Here is a 20,672-nt window from a genome sequence, read left to right on the forward strand (position 1 = left end):
ACACATTTATGCTGATTAGATCATGGCTGGGAAATGTAGGCAATGATCTGATTCCTGTACTGCATTTGCATCCTTTGTTTAGATTGTCCACACCCCTACTCTATGTATCCCTCCCCCTTGAATGTATATGAACTACCAAGTCACTGCCTTAGTTAGATTTTGGATGACCACAGCGACGCACAGCGTGTTTCTCAATAAAGAGTAACTTCTGCTTCAAGAGATCCCAAAGTCTCCTGGTCTATGCTTCTGAGATTTCCAACACATGAACTGTTTTAAATATGTCTTTAGTAGCTTTCTGGGCACTGAAAGTGTTAATTAACTTGCTGTCAATGCAGGCCTCACTGAGCCATCGGATTTTATCAAAAATATCTTAATTTGTGTTCTGAAGATGAACGTAGTCTTATGGGTGTGGAACGACATGAGGGCGAGTAATTAATGACAGAATTTTCATTTTTGGGTGAACTAACCCTTTAAAGGTGCTCTAAGTGATCCTGGGTGGAGTAACTTCCTGTTGACGTTCGAAGTGTTGTCAAACAAAACTAGCTAGACCCTCCCTCCTCCTCCTCCTCCCCCTCCCCTCCGTTATTGGCTGGAGCAATGTTTATTATGATTCGTGGTCCAGGCTGCACCAGTGTGTTTTTATTGGCGTTTTTGGAGCTTGTGGCGACTACAGAGATCGCGTTTTTTTACAGTGTGTTCAGGGGACAGGCAGCTAGCAGATAGTGAGGAGATGTTTGCTGTATGTGACAAAAAATGTTTTGGCCTAAAAACGTGTGAAATCGCTTAGGCATATCATTTCAGTTGGCGGCCATTTTGGATCCCATGCAGCTGTTTTCTAGGTAGGCAACAGGCATATAAGTACAACTTGAATGGGTATACTGTGTCAAGATCACATTTTAATGCAGTTCAAACCAGCAATAAAATCTGACAACAATTTCATCATAAATTTAGCTTCTTAAGCTAAAAACATTATTTTTTAGTCAAGTCCAAGAGAAGACCTTTAATATGTTAGCTATATCAGACAGCGACCTAGTTTGTTGCAGTAGCTTTATGAAAAGGCTACACCATCAAGTCGTGCAGTTGCTCCACAATGTTTCATTCCATCCCAGAGATCAAAGCCTCACAGGCTCTGCGTCTAAATACAGGGCTGCTAATGTCATGCAGGCAGCAGCTTTCACACTCATTACACTAGCTAATGCAAGCAACACGAAAGACTGTGCTGTTAACACTGACAAGCTCCAGGGATTTCACCGCCTGTTGAAATGTGTCAAAAGATGCTTCAGCGAGGTCAGAAGTGACAGAGTGAAAATGGGTGTGTGAACATGTGTCGAAGAGCAAGAAAGTGCTATCTTTTAATTGTTAAATGAATCATGTGATGCGTAACTTGATGAGCTGATGTAAAATGTGGGCCATGTGGTTGTGATGGTCACAGGAGTTTTGATGCATCTCTGACCTGGTCTAGTTTCTCAGTCTGAGACTTGAGTCTGCACACGTTCACTTTCATCTCTGCGTTCTCCTCTTCTAGCTGCTGGACCCTATAGGGAGGAATCTTCCATTATAAAGTAGTATGCCATCCCTGCTGAATGGTGTTTCTGTGTTATAAGGTCTTGAAACCCCTGCATGCTTCATATATATATGTCTTTTGTGAGGTTTCTTATCTGAGAATTCAGGTACCTGTTACTAAGCAGCTCAATCTCAGTGCTCTTGTCTCTCTCCATCTTACTGTAGGCCTCTCTGTGTCTCTTCAGCTCCTCCTCTAGACATTGCTCTGCACGAGTTTCCTGATCTTTGATCTGCTCCTCCAGCTCATGTACCCTGATGGGTAAACATGTACAAACAAACACATACAGACATAAGAAAACAGTCTACATAAGTCTCTTATGCTCACCAATGCTGCATTTAATTGATCAAAAGTACAGTAAAATCAGTAATATTGTCAAATATTATTAGCATTTAAAATAATAGTTTTCTATTAGAATTTTCTATTGAAATGTTTTAAAATGTAATTTATTCCTGTGATGCAAAGCTGAATTTTCAGCATCATTACTCCAGTCTTCAGTGTCACATGATCCTTCAGAAATCATGATGTGATACTCAGAAAGATTTCTTATTATTATCAATGTTGAAAACAGTTCAGTGCTGCTTAATATTTTTATACAGGATTCTTTGTCTAATATAGAAAGCTCAAAAGAACAGAATTTATTTGAAAAATAAATTTTTTGTAACATTAAACAGAGCTTTACTGTCACTTTTGACCAATTTAGTGCATCCTTGCTGAACAAAAGTATTAATTTCTTTCAAAATGGTCTTAATGACCCACAATTCAAAAATAATAAATCACCCATGTAGTTGCCATACATTTGTCAATATGCCCTTATAGTGTCTGTATTCAATAGTCAGATCACTTCCATCTTTACCTGTGAACTAGTTGTGTGTTTTCCTGTTTAAGTTTGGATTTCAGATCTCCATTAGCCAGGCTGTCGTTCTCAAGCTCTGTGATCTTCTTTTCCAAATAACTCACCTGGAATAGGAATAAAGAAGAGTTTGTTATAGACAATCCGTTCTGAATCACATTCACAGGAAAACAGCATTATTATAACGGCCTTCAAAAGTATATCTGAAACATTATTTGATTGCATTAAGCAATTGAACAATAAATGTGGTTTTCAATGACCGCATTATTATGCTTCCAGGACCTTTTCAGTGATGTCAATATCACAGGAGTCGATGCTGTCTCTGAAGAGATCCTCTGTGCTGCCCTGACTGCTGCTGAAGTTACTGTGGTGGAAGAGCTGACTGTGGGACACAGAGAGAAACAAAGAATCAGGAAATTGAGTTAACCTGCCTTCTCTCTAACCAGTTAGTCAGGCAATGGGTATTTAGCACTTCGCAATGTCATATTCTACAGATCTTGTGAACATAACAGAGGTGAGAGACTTACCGACCAAATGCTGTACTGGAAATTTTCCTGTTTGGGCTGTAAAATCAAAAAGATCCCAGGATTAGAGAAAGGAGTTTTGCACTGCTACAACATATTCACTACATTTTCCATCATAAACAAACTGTAAATGATATAATACCATGCAAAAGGTCCAATTAAATGGGTATACTGTATATACTGTATCATAGACAGACAGACAGATAGACAGATAGATAGATAGATAGATAGATAGACAGACAGACAGACAGACAGACAGACAGACAGACAGACAGATAGATAGATAGATAGATAGATAGATAGATAGATAGATAGATAGATAGATAGATAGATAGATAGACAGACAGACAGACAGACAGACAGATAGATAGATAGATAGATAGATAGATAGATATATAGATAGATAGATAGATAGATAGATAGACAGATAGATAGGCTATAAATAGACTGTAATTTGTCTTCCTCAGTGCTTCCCAGCAATCTTGCAGTGCAACCACTGCAATGTTTGTTTATTCAATTCTAATAATCAGTTTACAGCCAATTGTTTAGAGCCTAATTACTGATTCACTATTGCCCCAAGTGGCCAAGATCATGTACTGAAGTTTGTCCTAGGTCATGAGATTAGACTGATAATCACACAGCTCTGAAGGACCTCAGTAAAAATAGGACACCTGCACTCATAAAGCTCTGCCTGTGTTTATGTAAGCGTGTGACACACGTCACTCTTTAAACCCCTTCTCTCGTTACATCACACAGGTCTGAACTCCGAAATACAAGTCAGCTCTTCTGTCCTCAAACCCAACCCAGACATCACAGCACTGACAAAACACATATAATTACCACAACAATGATAGGCCCAGACAATCTGAAAACCAAAGGAGAAGAGGACAAACTCAGCATTCACACACATGCCATCAAAAGTGCAGTTGCCTGACCTGACCTGTTAGCCTGACATATTTGATACAAAAAATAACAACAGAAATTAGCTATGAAAAAAAAACCACATTATCTGATGGCTTTTACACTAAACAGCAGAAGTAATGTTTTTATGCATTTTTTAAAAAAGTAATACAAATGTTTGCAGATCATTACAGAGGTACAGTTCATATCGGTGCCAATCATGTTTTGCATGAATGCATTTTAACTTTAGCACAGTATGCAGTGGAGGATTTGGACAAAAATGCCAGGGGATCAATAGCCAAAGGCCACAAAAATGCCACATGATCCCACTTCCTCATCACACCTATTCAACCAGAGAAAAGGAAATTGCACAGCTCTTACTGAACGTCTCTCTTGCACTGTTCCAAACAGGCTGTTCCAAAAGATAGACACTTGATTATGCTGCCTCCTAATATAGCCTGTTATTTATACCAATAATTTATAATAATAATGAGAAGGCAATCCCAGAATGCACTGCATTAAACCTGGAGAAAGAAAAAAATGAATCATTTGTGGTAGAGGAATTGACGGATATTGCTACATATAGCTACGTATTTCACTCAATACTGAAAAGTATAGCTCAGTCTAGCTAAAAACTTTTATGGAATATAAAAGTTATTAAAGCATTAATATGTAAATATTATCTTAATTTTTATTTATGTTAATCTTTTAATGCTTATTAGAGTGTCATTCCTTTAGCTTAGCAACATGCTAATATCAAACTCTACAGAATGTAACAATTTTGCCTGGCAAGTCCAGACTGATATATCTTCTACAAGATATATCAGTCTGGTCAGTCCGCCCTCCGTCGCGCCTCGAGTCAACTCCAAACCGTACCGTGCAATCAGATTTGTTTATTTCATTGACGCAAACAGCGTCACTCTAGTGCGGCGAAAGTCCCTTTCAATATCAACAAAGATGGCGCATGCGAGACCCGAGAGTTTGTTCTATTCAGCCGTGAATTCAGTTTTAAATGACCAAAAACACATTAATTATTTACTTTTCGCTGTTGACTCTCTTGTCGCTTTGCTAACGTCATATCCGCCCTTCTCTGATTGGTTTACTCTGCTTCGTGTTTGCTCGGATTTGCTCCGCCCTAGAAATCGAATTGACACACACTCATATATAATCAACATCTTTAAATTAATAGTTTCATAGTTCATCGTTTTAATTCGATTATATCATTCACAGTGCATCATGGTAGTAGTTGTAGTTATTCACTCCACTAAAGCCATTAAGTACACAGTCTTGTACCTTTTTTTTTTTTTTTTTTTTTAACTGACTTTTTTACAGATGTTTACATCAAAGTTTGTAATGTTGAGATTCACCTCTTAGCTTGTTGGTTTGGTTCAAGACTTATAACTCTTAAATGAAGACTTATTGAAAATCCCTTTGGGAAAAATACTTGCGGAAGCAAGGCCGCTGAAAAAGAGGGCAGGCACTGTTGCACTCTATTGCCTATTCCCTGTCTTAGAAGGCAGCTGTCTATGTAGGAAGCATGTAGTTAGGCAGCTCAGCAGGTTTTGTGATAGAGCATCAGCAGCATATGAGGTGGAATCCTCATAATCCCATGATGCATTAAAGCATTAAAGATGAAAGATTGCAGTGTCGTTCTCCTGAAGTACCAAATATGTTAGGTGGCCACATGATAATAAAAGGATTATTTCAGCAGTTTTCATCAAATTCCACCACACACACCCACTTAAACACCCCAGGCTTTTCTTGAGGGTTTCAGTTTTCCCTCACTGTCTCTGATAACATTCACAAAGATTAGTAAACCCTTGACTGGAACATTGTTGCTATGGTAACAGTTCCTCTGATGAAACCGGTCTCTCGATAAAGCTTTCGACAGTCTGGGGTGATTAAAGAGACTCATAAAAATATATCTCGCTTTAACTAGAGTGAAGTGAGACATAAAGAATCATCTCAGAAGTGCAGTGCAGTGCAGTTAAGGGCACTAAAGACAGAATTCAGACTGATAAAGGTAGGACAGGATATGCAGTCCTTAAGCATAAAATGGCTTAAACATCATCACAACATAAATATATTTTAAGTTCATTAATATGCACTGCATCAAGCTCAGTAAAAACAATAAATCCAAGATTGCGCAAGAGGCAAGATAAATATAAATAATTAGATGTTATGAATAATAACTTCAATAGAAAACAGTTCTATGTAATCAGAAAAGTTTATTTTACCCAATATGTGTGTGTGTAATTTTATGCTTATGGAGTTCTGCAGGAATGAGTTCTAAAACCAGGAAACGAGTTAGCATTTTTTAACTTTCAGTTACATTCATTTTTGGTTAAACTGCCTGAAATAAGGTCTGTGGTTAATTCTACAACATAAAATACATTAGTAATACACCACTCATGGTTTTTGTTTTTTTAAAGTGTTTATGTCTCTAAAATAAATAGGACTACAGAGGTTGTCGGGGACATTAAACATCATCAGGGTGAAGAGCCTCAAGCTTTTGCAAACTATTCTAACTCAGACTTTCTAACTTCTAGATTTTAGATAAAGACTGAAAGCATTTTTGTAAGCTCGGTGGTGACGTTGAAATCATGGGGCTGTGGTGTAGTTCGTTAATAGCCTAACTTTAGCTTTTTGCTTAGACTGTTTTTAGGCTTCAAAATTCAGAAAAGTTCAGAGGAGTAAAGAGAACCTGAAAACCATACTTAAGTAAAAGTACTGATACCTTACATCAAAAATTACTCCACTACAAGTTACAAGTCACCAATTCCTATACGACTTGAGTAATAGTCTTAGAGTATCTGATTTTAACAGTACTTAAGTATTTTTCTCGTGCTGAATGTCCTCTAAAAGATGCACTAGTCCTCAACACCTGAGAGACATGCCGGTGAAAATAAGAAACAGTTGATTTGTAAGATGAGAAATCATGTTTATTTTCTAAAATCAAAATAAAACTGAACACCTCAATATTGCAATAAATCAAGGTCGACACAACAATGACTCTCACGTCTCAGTTGAGCTCAAGTGCACAGAAAGGCCACAAGTAAACCAATATCCTTCAAAGCGGTCTTGTCAATATAGCAGATAAATAAAAAATGTGCTGGTTTGAGCCTCATCACCGGCTGAAGTCACGATCTCATTTCCTAAATCAAACACCTGCGATCAGCAACTACCTGCTAATGCACTCACATTCACGTAAAGTAGCCTTGTTGACAAGTTTTGAGTGAGTAAAGGCAAAATGCACAAGATATAGTACCTTTAATGACTTTAGATGGTGATATCGCTTCTTTACATCAGTAACAAACTGCTGCAGAAAAAGTTAGCTGCCATGAAAAATGTAATGTGTTATTGCATTACTCCTCACAAATGTAGTGGAGTAAAAAGCACATTTACTTGCTCAAAAATGTAGTCAAATAGTGAATAAAAGTTGCCAATATCTTTGATACTCAGTACAACTACAAAGTAGCCAAAAAGATACTTAAGTGCAGTAACTAATTACCTTTACTCAAGTACTTTACACTTCTGGAAATGTTGAGTTAATTTTGCAGATTATCTTGATGGACAAAAGGTGTAAGAATCAACAGGTTTTGTTGGTCACAGAGCTTATTTTCTGCAATAATCCAAAAGCCAAAGGAAAAATCCTATTGTTTTTTTGTTGAGGGAACCAGAATGATGCTAACATTCAGGTTGGCCTACAAAAACACGTCATCACTGCACAGTGCTCTAGTAGAGTACCATGCAATTATCTTAGCAATATGCTAACTTCAAACTCAGTCTCCTCTTACCTGTTAGCTTTGAGGTTTTTGAGTCTGGCCTCCAGGTCATTGAGCAGGTTGACTTTCTTGCAGCACTGAGAGCAGTAAACATCCAGAAGCTCACTGTTGTACAGGTGTCTGATCTTCTGAGGGGTCTGACCAGCACTGTAAACATCAAATGATCATCAATACTGGCAGTAGGAGCATTCAGACTGAACTTGCTCAAAATATTTCATAATATAATATGATGAGAGATTTCATAGATTTGCATGTAGTGATACAGTATGTTATTGATAGGATAATTATCTTTGATTCAACCAGAATCACACAGCACAAATATGAACAGCTGAAGATTTAAAACTCCCACTCTAAGGCAAAACCGTTTCATAATTAACGGCTGTTGAGATTTTATGTTTGATGATTAATAGCTGTCAAACATTCCCAGCAGCATTAATTCAAGGAACCGCATTTTAGTCAGAATTATAAATAAATACTCCACAATGATAACATTCTCATGGAGTCAATCTCATGAAAATATGGCTAAAAAAAATAAAAAAATAAAAATAACAAGAAATTAAATGCTGTTTAAAAGAAAATTTAGCTTATTTTTTAAACATTGAGATTGGTACATTTTGAATTAGTACATTATTTTACACACAGATTATTATTACCATAATGCACTGAGACACTTTATTGAGACACATACAATTTTTTTTTTTTTTTTTGCAGAAATTTGAAATTTTCCAGAAATTAAAATGTAATTTTTGGTATTTTGGTCATTATAATTTGGATAAGGATCTGCTTAGCTGCCATGAAAATAATGTCACAAATATATAATTTAAAATATAATTAATATAATATAAAAAAAATGGCTTTAAATAAATAAAATAAATAATAATAAAAAAAAAAAAAAAATATATATATATATATATATATATATATATATATATATATATATATATATATATATATATATATATATATACTAAAAAATAATATATAAATAATTTCTTATTTCTTTATTTTAGTATTTCTTGCAATTTACCCATATTCATCCATGCAATCAAATGAAAGAGAGCACACATATAACAGTGTGTCAGTATTTTATGTGAGAGGTTTTTTATAGTAAGTTAGTTAACCTGGAGGGCAGAGAGGAGCCCAGGTCAGAGAAACCATTAGTACGTGTGTCATCATCAGGGATGGGGCTGCTGGGAGTGAAGTCCACATCCTCTCCCTCTCCATAGTCCTCAAACTGCTCCTCCACTGAGATTACTGAGGCCGCTGCTGATGAGACCATCTGACTACAGCTAAACCAGAGAAAGAGAGAGAGGTCACACTTTATGTACTAATTATTACATTTAAGTATTATTTATTTTATTTTTCATTGTATGAAATGTGATTATTTTCAATCAAATGATTAATTGATGATATGATATATAATGAAATAATATTTTAACTAAACAATAAATTCTGGCATCACAAGCTCAAATAATGCTAAAAAAACTCCCAAAACAAAGAAATCATCCATGATGCTGACTTGTTTCCATGTAGAAAGAGTCCACCCAGTCCTTCCTCTTTATCCTCATGACGTCCACCTTCAGAAGATTCAGATCCTGCTCCGCTGTCTGCAGCACTGTCCATGTCTGACTCCTGCGCATCCCGTCCACCCATTCCTTCCTCGTCCGAATACAGCTGGCACTCTGGGTACGGCCGTGTGCATACAATGATCGGGGGTCCCAGACTCCCCTCCCCGTGCTGCAAACAGATATCACAGAAAACCTGTTCAATAAAGTCATATTGCTCAAAAATCAAATGCAAATGCAACTTAGACATACAGAAATTGCTCAAAACCAGACCGGATTACTGTGACTCACTATGTGGTCTCTTCACACAGAGTGGCATGAGAACTTAAGAAGACTTAAGAACTTAAGAAATCCTCTGTCAGAGGAACACAAAAGATAATGGGTCAAAGGTTATGGAAACTTTGCTCATTAACCCCAGAAGACACAAACGACACCAAGACAGGACAAAGGTCATCATGGTGAATTGGTGTGAAACATTTCAGTTGACTAACGAATGGCGAGTCTAACAAAAAAGAGAAGGACGATCATTTAGATTGTATAGCAGAGACAGAAATCGCGCTCTCGTAAAGAAATAAGATATATTCTCCATTTAATATAGCATTTCTCACTGCTTACTCTATCAAGGTTAAATTTTTTAGTATCCATTCTCTCCTACAACAAGTGCAGCTCAAAATATTAACATACTTATTAAAATTCATGTCACATCTCAATGGCAGTAGGACAATGTGAATCAGCTGATGTTGCCCAGTGGCTCATTGTTATTTGCACAGAAAGAGCAGAATAATTATCACAATATGAGAGATTTTTACATCAATGCTGAGTCTTTATATATGTTTGCATACATATACAGTATCTAAAATTGTCTCCTTGTCTAATATGAAAGTATATTTATATTTGCATCTACATGTCTTGGGAGATAATGTATCATTAATACAGAATTATTGCTGGTCATTAAGCCTTTACTGCATTCAGGGGAACTACAATACACACCAGTGTGCTTTAAAATGACTTCACATCCCTCACAGATGATCATACTCTGTCTATAAGACATTTATTCATACCATAATTCTATAACAGAATCAAACTTTCCACAATTTTAAAGATGAACAATCACTAATTCCAGAAACAAATAGCTAGGTTATGTCATACAGTGGATCTAAATGTATTTGGACACTTACAAGGTCAAACTTTAGAATGAAAGAATTTCTTTGCACAGATAAAATATCAGTCTTTTTTAAATGACTTTTAAATATCTGTGTCCAAGGTCATTTTAATGGATGTATATAGTCAGGGTGTCTTTTATCAGATTAACTATAAATACTTCTCAATCCCTTTATTGAACAGTATATCTATTGTTTTATTGATTCATTCCTTCTTCTTGTAAAATGTTTAGCATGAAATGTGTTATGTATTATACTTTTTTGATGTATTGTACTATACATATAAATGTATTATACTTTTTTGAAATAAATGCCATTTGGTCTGATATTTTGTCCTAATGTAAAGACATACGTACCTCACCACTATATCCAAAGCAACTTTACTATAAGATTTTACTATACGGTTTATTTGTGTGTATACTAATGTACAATTAGTACGGACACAAATAACTGACTTAGGAGCAGGTTTACATACATCTAAGGTTCATAGTGCACTTTGTTACACTCTCGATATAACTACTGTAAAAAAGATGGACAACGCGTCTCCACCTCCTTCCACTGTAGAAAAATGAAGCCAAAATAACCCAGAAACAGTCATTGCCGATTACGTCATTTGGAGCCCAAGTCTGTGCAGTAGTGATCCTGAAGTGGAGATGCTATATCAAGTTCCCACCCACACTCTTGTCCCCGCAGATCGCAAGCACAGCAGTCAATCATGACGTTACACTTCGTTTTTATAGCATCAAATAACCAACTAAGACCAAACTTATTGGAAAAATGAGCACTTGGAACATTCTGTGTGATAAGAACTACCTAAAATGACAGAAACCATCTTTGGACAAAAATAATTTGAAGTGTAATTGGATTTTTTAGTTTGGCTCGTGTCCCATTCGATTACATGGAGAGGGCTGGGATTATGACCAATACTGCAGCCAGCCACCAGGGACAATCCAAATACTTTGGCTTCACTTTGCACCTGTGTGGCACACTTGATCAATAATACTGTATTCATTTCGTGCATACGGGAGTTTCAAGATCGCAGTTCTAGGACAGCATTTTTAGGACCCTTGTTTTTTTGTGACTGTGCCACCTGGCCAATTCCAGCAGAGGAAACCTGAATTCAACCTAAAATAAAACAAACAGATGCAAAGACTAGACCCACAGGAATGATTAATTTTTTATTTTCTTTCCACCTTATTTCTAATGCAAGAGTGGGCATGGCCAGTTATTTTAACTGTGCATTGTGAATACACCTGTTGGGTGCTTTCTTCGGTTACCAGTTTAGGTAACCATAGCTTTCTGCCAGCAGCAGATGTTCATTATGGTGACTGATGTTGTAAACTGGTATTTGTTTCATTTATTAACATACTAATAAACATACTAGTTTGTAGCAGTTTTACCATTTACTGCACTTTAAGTCATGCTAAGCTGTGGTTAATGAAAAGGAAGTCTTATACATAGCATACATAAAAAATATCTTGCTTCCGTGCTGAAAAATAAGGTCTTGCTTATCTATTTGATACCAGAATATAGGGCCTCATATATTAAAAAAAAATATTTCCAACAGTTGTGTTTAGGGTTAGGGATTGGTTAGGACAATATATCAATTAAATTTAAATAATTAAACAACTTCCTGAGAAATAATAATACAGAATTGAATAGTAAGTGCTCTAAAATGGTATAGACTGCTAGTACATACAAAAAAAGAGGGTCCTAGAAATGTAGTCCTGGGACTACAGTCCTGAAACTGCAGCCTCCAGTATTGCAGAAATACCTACTCCACTTGATTACTACTGCTTGATTAACACAGGAATGCTGTAGTCAGCTGCTCTCCTCTCCCATGACCCTCCCTCACTCTCTATACTAAACCTTTATCCCATTTTTCCCTTTTCTTTATTTTCTTTTCCTTTTCTCAATAATATACAATACATAAAAAACTTCTTGTATGGGTGTATGGGTACATGCAGTAATGTGACCCCTCTCACATTCACACCTCAGCAAGCCCGTTAACTTTGTAGGTCACACGCGGTACTCGCTCACCTCTCCACTCATGACACATGGCAGATCTAACAAATCAGACCTATGCACAGCAATACATAAATAAATAAATAAAAGTATTCTTAAAAAAAGATATATTTATTTCATAAGATACCAAGACTTATTTTAGGGCCAATGGGGCAAGAAAAATAAACTTATAAAAGAAATTAAAATAAATATCATAAATTGTAAATAAAAGTCTTATAATTGTCTAATAATTTAGTTCTCATGTAAATTTGTCTTGTTTTAAGGATGTGTAGATATTTTTGAAAGGTTAGTTCACTCAAAAATGAAATTTCTGTCATTAATTACTCACCCTTATGTCGTTACAAACCCGTAAGACCTTCGTTCATCTTCAGAACACAAATTAAGATATTTTGATGAAATCTAAGAAGTTTTTTTTATCTCCAAAAGAAAGCAACAAAATAACCACATTCAAGGTCCAGAAAAGTAGTAAAGACATTGTTAAAATAGGCAACGTGATTGCAGTGGTTCAACCTTAATGTTATGAAACGAAGAGAATAGTTTTTGTGTGCAAAAACAAAACAAAAATTACAACTTTATACAACAATTTCTTTGTTTACATTGTATAGACAGTGTAACACTTTCAGGATCTATGTCCGAATGCCGACTCATTATCGGCTGACGCTGTTCATGTGAGCAGCACGACGCATGCGTGTGATGCTGATGCAGGAGCCGGCCAATTATGAGTCGCCGTTCGGACGTAGAACCTGGAAGCGCTGGACGTAAACAGAATAGGAGAATGACAGGGTAGAGAAGAAATCGTTGAATAAAGTCGTTATTTTTTGTTTTGTTTTTGTGCACAAAAATTATTCTCGTCACTTCTTAACATTGAGGTTGAACCACTGTAGTCATGTTGACTATTTTAACGACTACCTTCAATGTGGTAATTACGTTGCTTTCTATGGGGGATTAAAAAAAAAAACCTCTTGGATTTCATCAAAAATATCTTAATTTGTGTTCTGAAGATGAACGAAAGTCTTATGGGTGTGGAACAACATGAGGATGAGTAATTAATGACAGAAATGTCATTTTTGGGTGAACTAACCCTTTCAGGGAAAATGGGACAAAAATACTGATTAAGAAAATCTGCAACAAGAACCACTACTGTGAGCAAAGACATGTCGTCCCAATCTGCAAGATAACTGGCATAGATATCCAGTAACCTCTGCTTTAGTCTAGCCTTGTACAGTTTTGAAAATGTCCTCGAGAAAAAAATAAGCTTGTCCAGTCTGATCTGCGATTATGCCTACGACAAGGAAATGTAACGTCCGGCCACAGGATTAAACATCACAGGCCTAGTCACATGTGAGCAAAACTTGAATTCTTCCCACATGGCTGTATCTTTGGAGATAAGAGCAGAGGAGCAGATTACTGATGACTGATATCTGCATAGTCTTAATGTGAAGCTTTGACAGCATAATAGAGGTTCTCCCTGCTGAGCAGCGACTGTGATGAATGCAGCCCTATCAGATACACTCTGACTGCAGTTATGTGAGAGGAGATGCAGGGGTCTCCTGCAGTGAGAGCCCAGATAAATGGGCTAAAAACGAAGACCCCTTTTGGACCAACCCGACCTGAATCTGCCAGCCCCCCTTAGACAGCACCGTCTGGAATGCCTAGACTTAGCATTCATTATTTACACTCTGCTACTGACAGACTGCTTTTAATGTTAGGCGTGCATTAATACACACACATACTTCAGATCATTTCATAAACAAATAGAGCCTATACACACATTTCATATATCATGCATAGTTACAGATGAAAGCGGATATATGCAATTGCAACGGTTATCTTTTCAGCCATCATTACTCTGCGTATACTGATTTGATTTTATGTGACCAATTAACTTACAACAGGCGTGGCTTGCAGACTATTTGAAATAAATTTCAGTGATGGGAAGCTTCACTTTAATGCGGTCCTGCACTTTAAAGACACACCCTAATAGAGTTGAACTGCACAAAATCACGTCTGAGAATAAAATGAATGGGATCACAGTTGAATTTTAATGTTTCAACTCACTGTTGAAAATCAAAGCAGGTCCAGTTTGCAGATTTTGCTCTGCTGCTTTTTAAGGTGAACATGATGGACTAATGCTGTCATGCTGCAGTATCCACCCTACCCCGTGTTTTATGCATTTTTGCAGAGTATACAGACTCCAAGCTTATATACAGTTACATCTAAGATGCATCCAAAATCTGGGACACTAAGTGCTAAAATATACCAACCAATGTGTCCACATTGCTACAGTTTGTTGAGTTGGAGAGGACGATCATCATTAAAAAGCCAGTGACTCCACTCTGGAATATCCAGCCAGGTATTGATTCAAACGCATAATGATGTCCATGCTGAGTGAAAGCTGCTGTATTCTTGTGGAGTGTAAGTGCGATTCGGTCAATAGTTGTTGTGTAATCAAACACTCTTTTATGTGTCATTACTGACCAACAGCAATATCCTTTTATTACTTGGCTTAAAGGGACAGTTCACCCAAAAATGAAAGTCCTGTCATCAAGAAAGAGAGTGAATAAAATCAGAATAAAAAGAATAAAATGTTTCTTGAGCAGCAAATCATCATATTAGAATGATTTCTGAAAGATCATGTGACACTGAAGACTGGAGTAATAATGCTGAAAATTCAGCTTTGACATCACATTTTAAAATATATTACAATAGAAAACAGTTCTTTTGAATTGTAATAAGATTTTATAATATAACCGCAACTGTATTTTTGATCAAATAAATACAGGTTTGGTGAGAATAACATAAAAAAAACATAAAAAATCTCACCGACCCTGAAATTTTGACCGGCAGTAGATTAAATGTGTTTGATGCACCGCTATTTCTTTGTCTCAGAGCAAGCCTGAAAATATTCAAATGCACAACATGTCCCAAAGATCTCTGATCTATAAATAATAGAGGAGATTTTGTCTGTGAAGGAGATATGGAACACAGAGTGATGGATAAATCCTCCAGTCTCTCGATCACATACATTATTAGATTATTTTCCTCTGTGAATACAGAGCAAATATTTTTCTCTAATGTTTAGGTGCATTTAAATGTCTGTTGATCTAGAGAAGAACAGCACTTCTTTACAGATCTGCCATCTTATGATGACAGCAACCCACACAAACAAACACAACACTGGCTAGTCTCCAAAGTGCATCATCATATTCACAGTCTTTTCAAGTGCAACTCACCAGAAATGTCAAGTGTGCACGTAAACATGAGAGAAAAACCTCTCAAACTTCTGATGACAATAGCGGTCCCTACCAAATACAGTACTGGGAACAAACCAAACAAACATTTTGGACCAACTGACAACCCAAATCTATATAAAACACCAACTACCTCAAAACAATAAGCATGTACATATTATCATACAGTTTAAACCCTATATCTTTACCTTTAACATTACTGTTTTGTTCTTATTTACCTGACATTAACTAGCTAAATGCTATTTTTAGCTAATGACCCTACGAAGTTGGATCGAACACTTACGCACACTGAAGTATAACCATCAGCTACGTTACTGAAGTGACAACAGAAACATGCTTGCAGGGAACATTCAAGCTGGCTGCTCATTTTCCATATCATTTGTGCTTGGCTGGTTTTGTTTGAGATCTCGGTGGAAATGCAGCTGGATAGTTGGTCATCTCGCTGCCTACACAGTCAGCAGACAAAAGACAGTGTGGATTTACAGGGAGCCATGAGTCATAATCCAGCTCTCGGGGCTCTAAAACCGCCGGCTGCCCTTCTCTGGATGGCATCAAAGCGAAACACTTTTGAACTCTTTATTGACCTTGAAAATGGTAACCCAGCACACACACAGAAAGGCCAAACCAGAGCTGTAGTTACACAATCAATACTGCAGGGGCACTTGGCAAAGCAAATTACCTTATTATAACACAGCTTGTGTAGGCGTCCCTCTGAAAGCAAGACATGTCAAGACAAGTGGAAATATGGTTCGCATAAAGTGAAAAAGTGTACCAGTGACTTTAAAAGGTCGGTCACAAAATGTTCATACACCTCTTTCCCTTGGCAGAGATCTCAGAGCAATAATCTGGATGCACCATATTATTGAGTTTTAGAGTGTCCAAAGTGCAATTAACCTTCTGGCCAAACTATAACACTGAATTATAACTTTTGCTGGGCTTTGCATTACGACGTCCATGGTAGTGCAGATAGTGCCCTTGGTCACACACAGATTCTCTGCTGCCCACGCAATAACCAGGCCTGATACAGCATTTCATAATGGATCGATATCTAAAGCTGTCAGACCTGCTGCTAAATTACTGTAATCTTAAATGAAGTAGACAAGAGAACTGGACTGACTTATATACAGTACCTATACAGGTTCAGCTTATACTGTACATGGGTGGATGACATTAAAGCAGGCCAAAGTTAGAAAAAAATCCTAAAATAACTAGCTATATATACACTCTAAAAAAAAAATGTTGGGTTGCTTCAACCCATGTTTGGGTCAAATATGGACAAGCCCAACTAATGGTTTACATTTTTAAATTAAATTAAAATTTTTGTCCATATCTGACCCAAACATGGATTGAAGCAACCCAGCATTTGTTTAGAGTGTGTGTGTGTGTGTGTGTGTGTGTGTGTGTGTGTGTGTGTATATATATATACATATATATATATATATATATATATATATATACACACACACACACACACACACACACACACACACACACATACACACATAAGCGTTCAAAAGTTTGGGGTCAGCACGATTTTTAAAAAATAAATGAATATTGTTATTCAGCTAATAATAAATATTTATAGCTATTTTTAAGATTGATAATGTTTCTTGAATACCAAATTAGCAGATTACAATCATGTGACACTGAAGACAGTATAAATGACTGAATAAGTCACATTAAATTGTAAAAATACTTCACAATATTAACGTTTTTACTGTATTTAAAGCAGCCTTGGAGAGAAAAAGAGACTTCTAATAAACTCTTAATTGCTGCAAATTAATAGTCAGTAAGGTAGTTGTTAAGTTTAGGTATTGGGTATGATTAAGGGATGTAGAATATGGTCATGCAGAATAAGGCATTAAAGCTGCTATATGTAATATTTTCTATCCACTAGAGGCCCATCCAAAACAAAGGCTTGATGACGCCAAGTTTGAGAGCAGAATCTTGGGACATGTGGTCTCCATCTCACAGCCGGTGGAAATAATCAGGATAGGACTAGGGAAGAAATAATGTTCATGGATGTGATTATTAATGTTACTGTAGTATGAAGCAGAGCAGGAGCGATTGCGCAACACACGCCTCACGAGCAGCAGAACTTTTATTATGACACAGTCGCCGGCGCCGCTTCTGCTTTTCCGGTCATGAGTATGAGGTAACACAGCTCTGTTTATCATATTAGATACATTTGAGAGTGTTGAAAATGATGTTATAACGTTACTCTGTGCGTTCGCTCGGCAGCTGCTGTGAGACACTGTTGCACACTGCAGTAGATAGATTGATTTTAGAATATCATATTAAATGCTGGATGGTTTGTGTTGATAAATGGCATGCAATTAATTTTAAAACGTATGATGGAGAAAATTCTGTATTACTAAAAGCTGCATCTGATTCTGCTATGTTAGCTACTTCACAAAATAGTGTTTTTCTCTGAGGCATGGTAAAGCATGGTACTCGGAAAAAATCAAGAAAATTAGATTTAAACAATAAGACTAAACGTGTTGAGCTATATAACAACCATTAGTTTTCTGTCTATAAATATATCAAAACAGTTGTTCCCTTGTCTATTAAAACATGCAAATATTAAAGCGTCTTTGGTGTTTCCATGGTTTCTACAAAATAAAACCGGAAACCGAGGCAGACCGAGGGTTAATGCGGGTATGACGCAATTAAAATTGCTATTTTCTCATGATTTACAAATAGTTGGAAACATTTGGGATATTGTAAGTACTCAAGTGAACAAAATATATAACACTGGCCTAGTGGTTTTTGGATATTTTACTGCAAAATTCTTACATATTGCACCTTTAATATCAATATCCTAGTAATATGCATGCTAATAAGCAACTAGTTAATATTGAGAATTGGACATATATATATATATATATATATATATATATATATATATATATATATATATATATATACAATTCTGGACAGGGCATGTACTGAAATCTAATATGCTAACACATTAAAATGATAAAATTATACATATTTTAAGACAAATGTCATCCACAGAGAGGGAACAGGGCTTTGTATTTACTGAACATTAGCTGTACTGTGAACAATTTTCAGTGTATGGCGGCCAAGCACTCGGTTGTAAAAGTTTAAGAAGCCAATAACACTTGGACGGAGCCTCCTTTGCAAAACAAACCACGAGAGGGGCAAAGGCAAGCAAAGGAATTTCAATGGACATACACCCTATTGTTCCTTGACCTTTCTAAGTTGTCCTTTGCCAGTGGAAAAAACATTACTTCAACATTAAGAAACACACACATTCATGCAAACGCAATGTGCATGCGGTGCTACCAGCAGGTGGTCATTAACCGTTTGAAAGTCTTCCCAAACCACGCCAGCACCCTCAATCTCCCCTTTCATGTTCACATACTGCCTTCAAACTATCAGCCGTATTCAAAACTCCACAGTTCCTCCCCCTCGACAACCCCCAAACCCACAACAACTCCCAGTGCACACCATTAGCCCTGCTCCCAAGAGACACAGAATTAACTGTTTAGGTTTATGAGCATGTGCACTTACAGCAACAATCAATCAGTCTGCTAGTTTTTCTACACCATTAGTCTCATTTGAGGTGCAAAATGGAGGTCGTTCTTTCTCGAAGAACAGATATTTTCAGGAAATGCAACAGTCAGAAGAAAACAGAAACAATGGGGTCACCAACGGTTGTTCAGTAGACGAAGGCAGACACGAACACACACACACACACGCTGCGAAAAGCGCATCGACACACAGTCCAAATACACACAAGCAGTCTAAACACACACATAGTCCCTCACACTGTCTGATTAGCATTTCAATAGGGTGACCCCTTTCCCCTCCAAAAGATTACCACACAATCCAGCCTGGCTCTCTAGTCATTCATTCAACTTGTCATTCAAGGGCAGGTGTAGCGTTTTGGAAAGACACAGGCGGGTTGTGAATTCCACCACACTCAGAGCCTTCACATCATGTACTAAAATGCAAAAAATGCACTTATATTTCAATGAGCTTTAAGACTATAAAGTGCTGTTGGGAGCCAAAGAAAGCTCCCAAGAGATCTCTTCAGCATCAGTGTTGGGAGAAGATGTTAATGTAACACGAGAGATTATTGCAGTATCTACACTGATGCTACACTGAAAAAATGATCTATAAGTCAAAAATATTATTTAACATCACTGAATCAACCAACAAAACTCATTTTTGTGGGGGTAAAGCACATATAAATAGCTCTCCAAGGTAACAACTGCAGGTTCCCACTTTGTACAGTGCAGGAACGAGGATGAGAGAAGATCATGAGAGAAAGAGCAGGAACAATGGACTTGGCTGCAGCAAATGTTCACACATGCTAGTTTTCTCATCTCATCCTCTTACCCCTCCACTCAATAAGGAAGATCCATCTCCTCCATCCTCTCTGCCCGTGCCGGTTAAGCCCTCGATGGCTGAGGACGTCCAAGACTCAGTGTCCCCGTCTCCCTCCAGGATCCCCACCCTCACCACAGTCCAACAGGTGAAATATCAGTGTCCAGTCCTGTCAGATTTTAGTGCTCCTGTGGACGTGTGGCTTCGGGTCTCTCCACTTAGCCACCGATGCTCCAAACTGGCTCAGTCCTCCTCACACATACACACACACTCGCTCCGACCTGCACCAACCGATCATGCGGCCACACACGAACACATACGGACAGAGACGCTACTGATCTGGCAACAGTTGTTGGGCTTTTGGCCACTCCTCCCAACAAATCACCTCCCCTACTCCTGCCTGTCACATTCCCTCCCTCTCGCTGCCTCGTTCTCTAGGTTGTTGCTAGGAAACTATTCAGCTGAGCCGTCCCACAGCCGTGACATCGAGCGGAGAGTGAGTGTGCTCCCTTGCAACACACACAGATATCTTAAGCCTAACCTCAGCTGTGCTGGATAATACACACAATTACAGATAATTAACCTTCTCCTCATTTAGGTGCCATGATAAATAAAGCAAATAGATAAATAAGATACAGATACATCAAAGAATCATTAGGGGGTTGGTGATGCGATGGCCTGGAAAAAACATC

The 20,672-nt window shown here is 37.3% G+C and overlaps 1 protein-coding gene across 2 annotated transcripts in view; it reads right to left on the reverse strand.

Moving 5' to 3' along the window:
- rab11fip4a (RAB11 family interacting protein 4 (class II) a) overlaps positions 1-20,672 on the reverse strand; it is a 66,488-nt gene that overhangs the window by 11,574 nt on the left and 34,242 nt on the right. Inside the window, exons 1-9 of one of the 2 annotated variants that reach the window (XM_048195540.1) lie at positions 19,993-20,322; positions 9,143-9,360; positions 8,745-8,912; positions 7,636-7,770; positions 2,942-2,977; positions 2,697-2,796; positions 2,418-2,521; positions 1,675-1,815; positions 1,454-1,535 (exon numbers count right to left, since the gene is read on the reverse strand). In XM_048195540.1, the coding sequence (XP_048051497.1) occupies positions 1,454-1,535; positions 1,675-1,815; positions 2,418-2,521; positions 2,697-2,796; positions 2,942-2,977; positions 7,636-7,770; positions 8,745-8,912; positions 9,143-9,276 (900 nt within the window). In that variant the 5' untranslated portion in view covers positions 9,277-9,360; positions 19,993-20,322. Of the gene's footprint in view, positions 1-1,453; positions 1,536-1,674; positions 1,816-2,417; positions 2,522-2,696; positions 2,797-2,941; positions 2,978-7,635; positions 7,771-8,744; positions 8,913-9,142; positions 9,361-19,992; positions 20,323-20,672 lie in introns of those variants that run through there. The other variant, XM_048195536.1, reaches the window with a different exon arrangement.

Source organism: Megalobrama amblycephala, linkage group LG1, assembly GCF_018812025.1.
Source record: "Megalobrama amblycephala isolate DHTTF-2021 linkage group LG1, ASM1881202v1, whole genome shotgun sequence".
Classification (NCBI taxonomy): Eukaryota; Metazoa; Chordata; class Actinopteri; order Cypriniformes; family Xenocyprididae; genus Megalobrama; species Megalobrama amblycephala.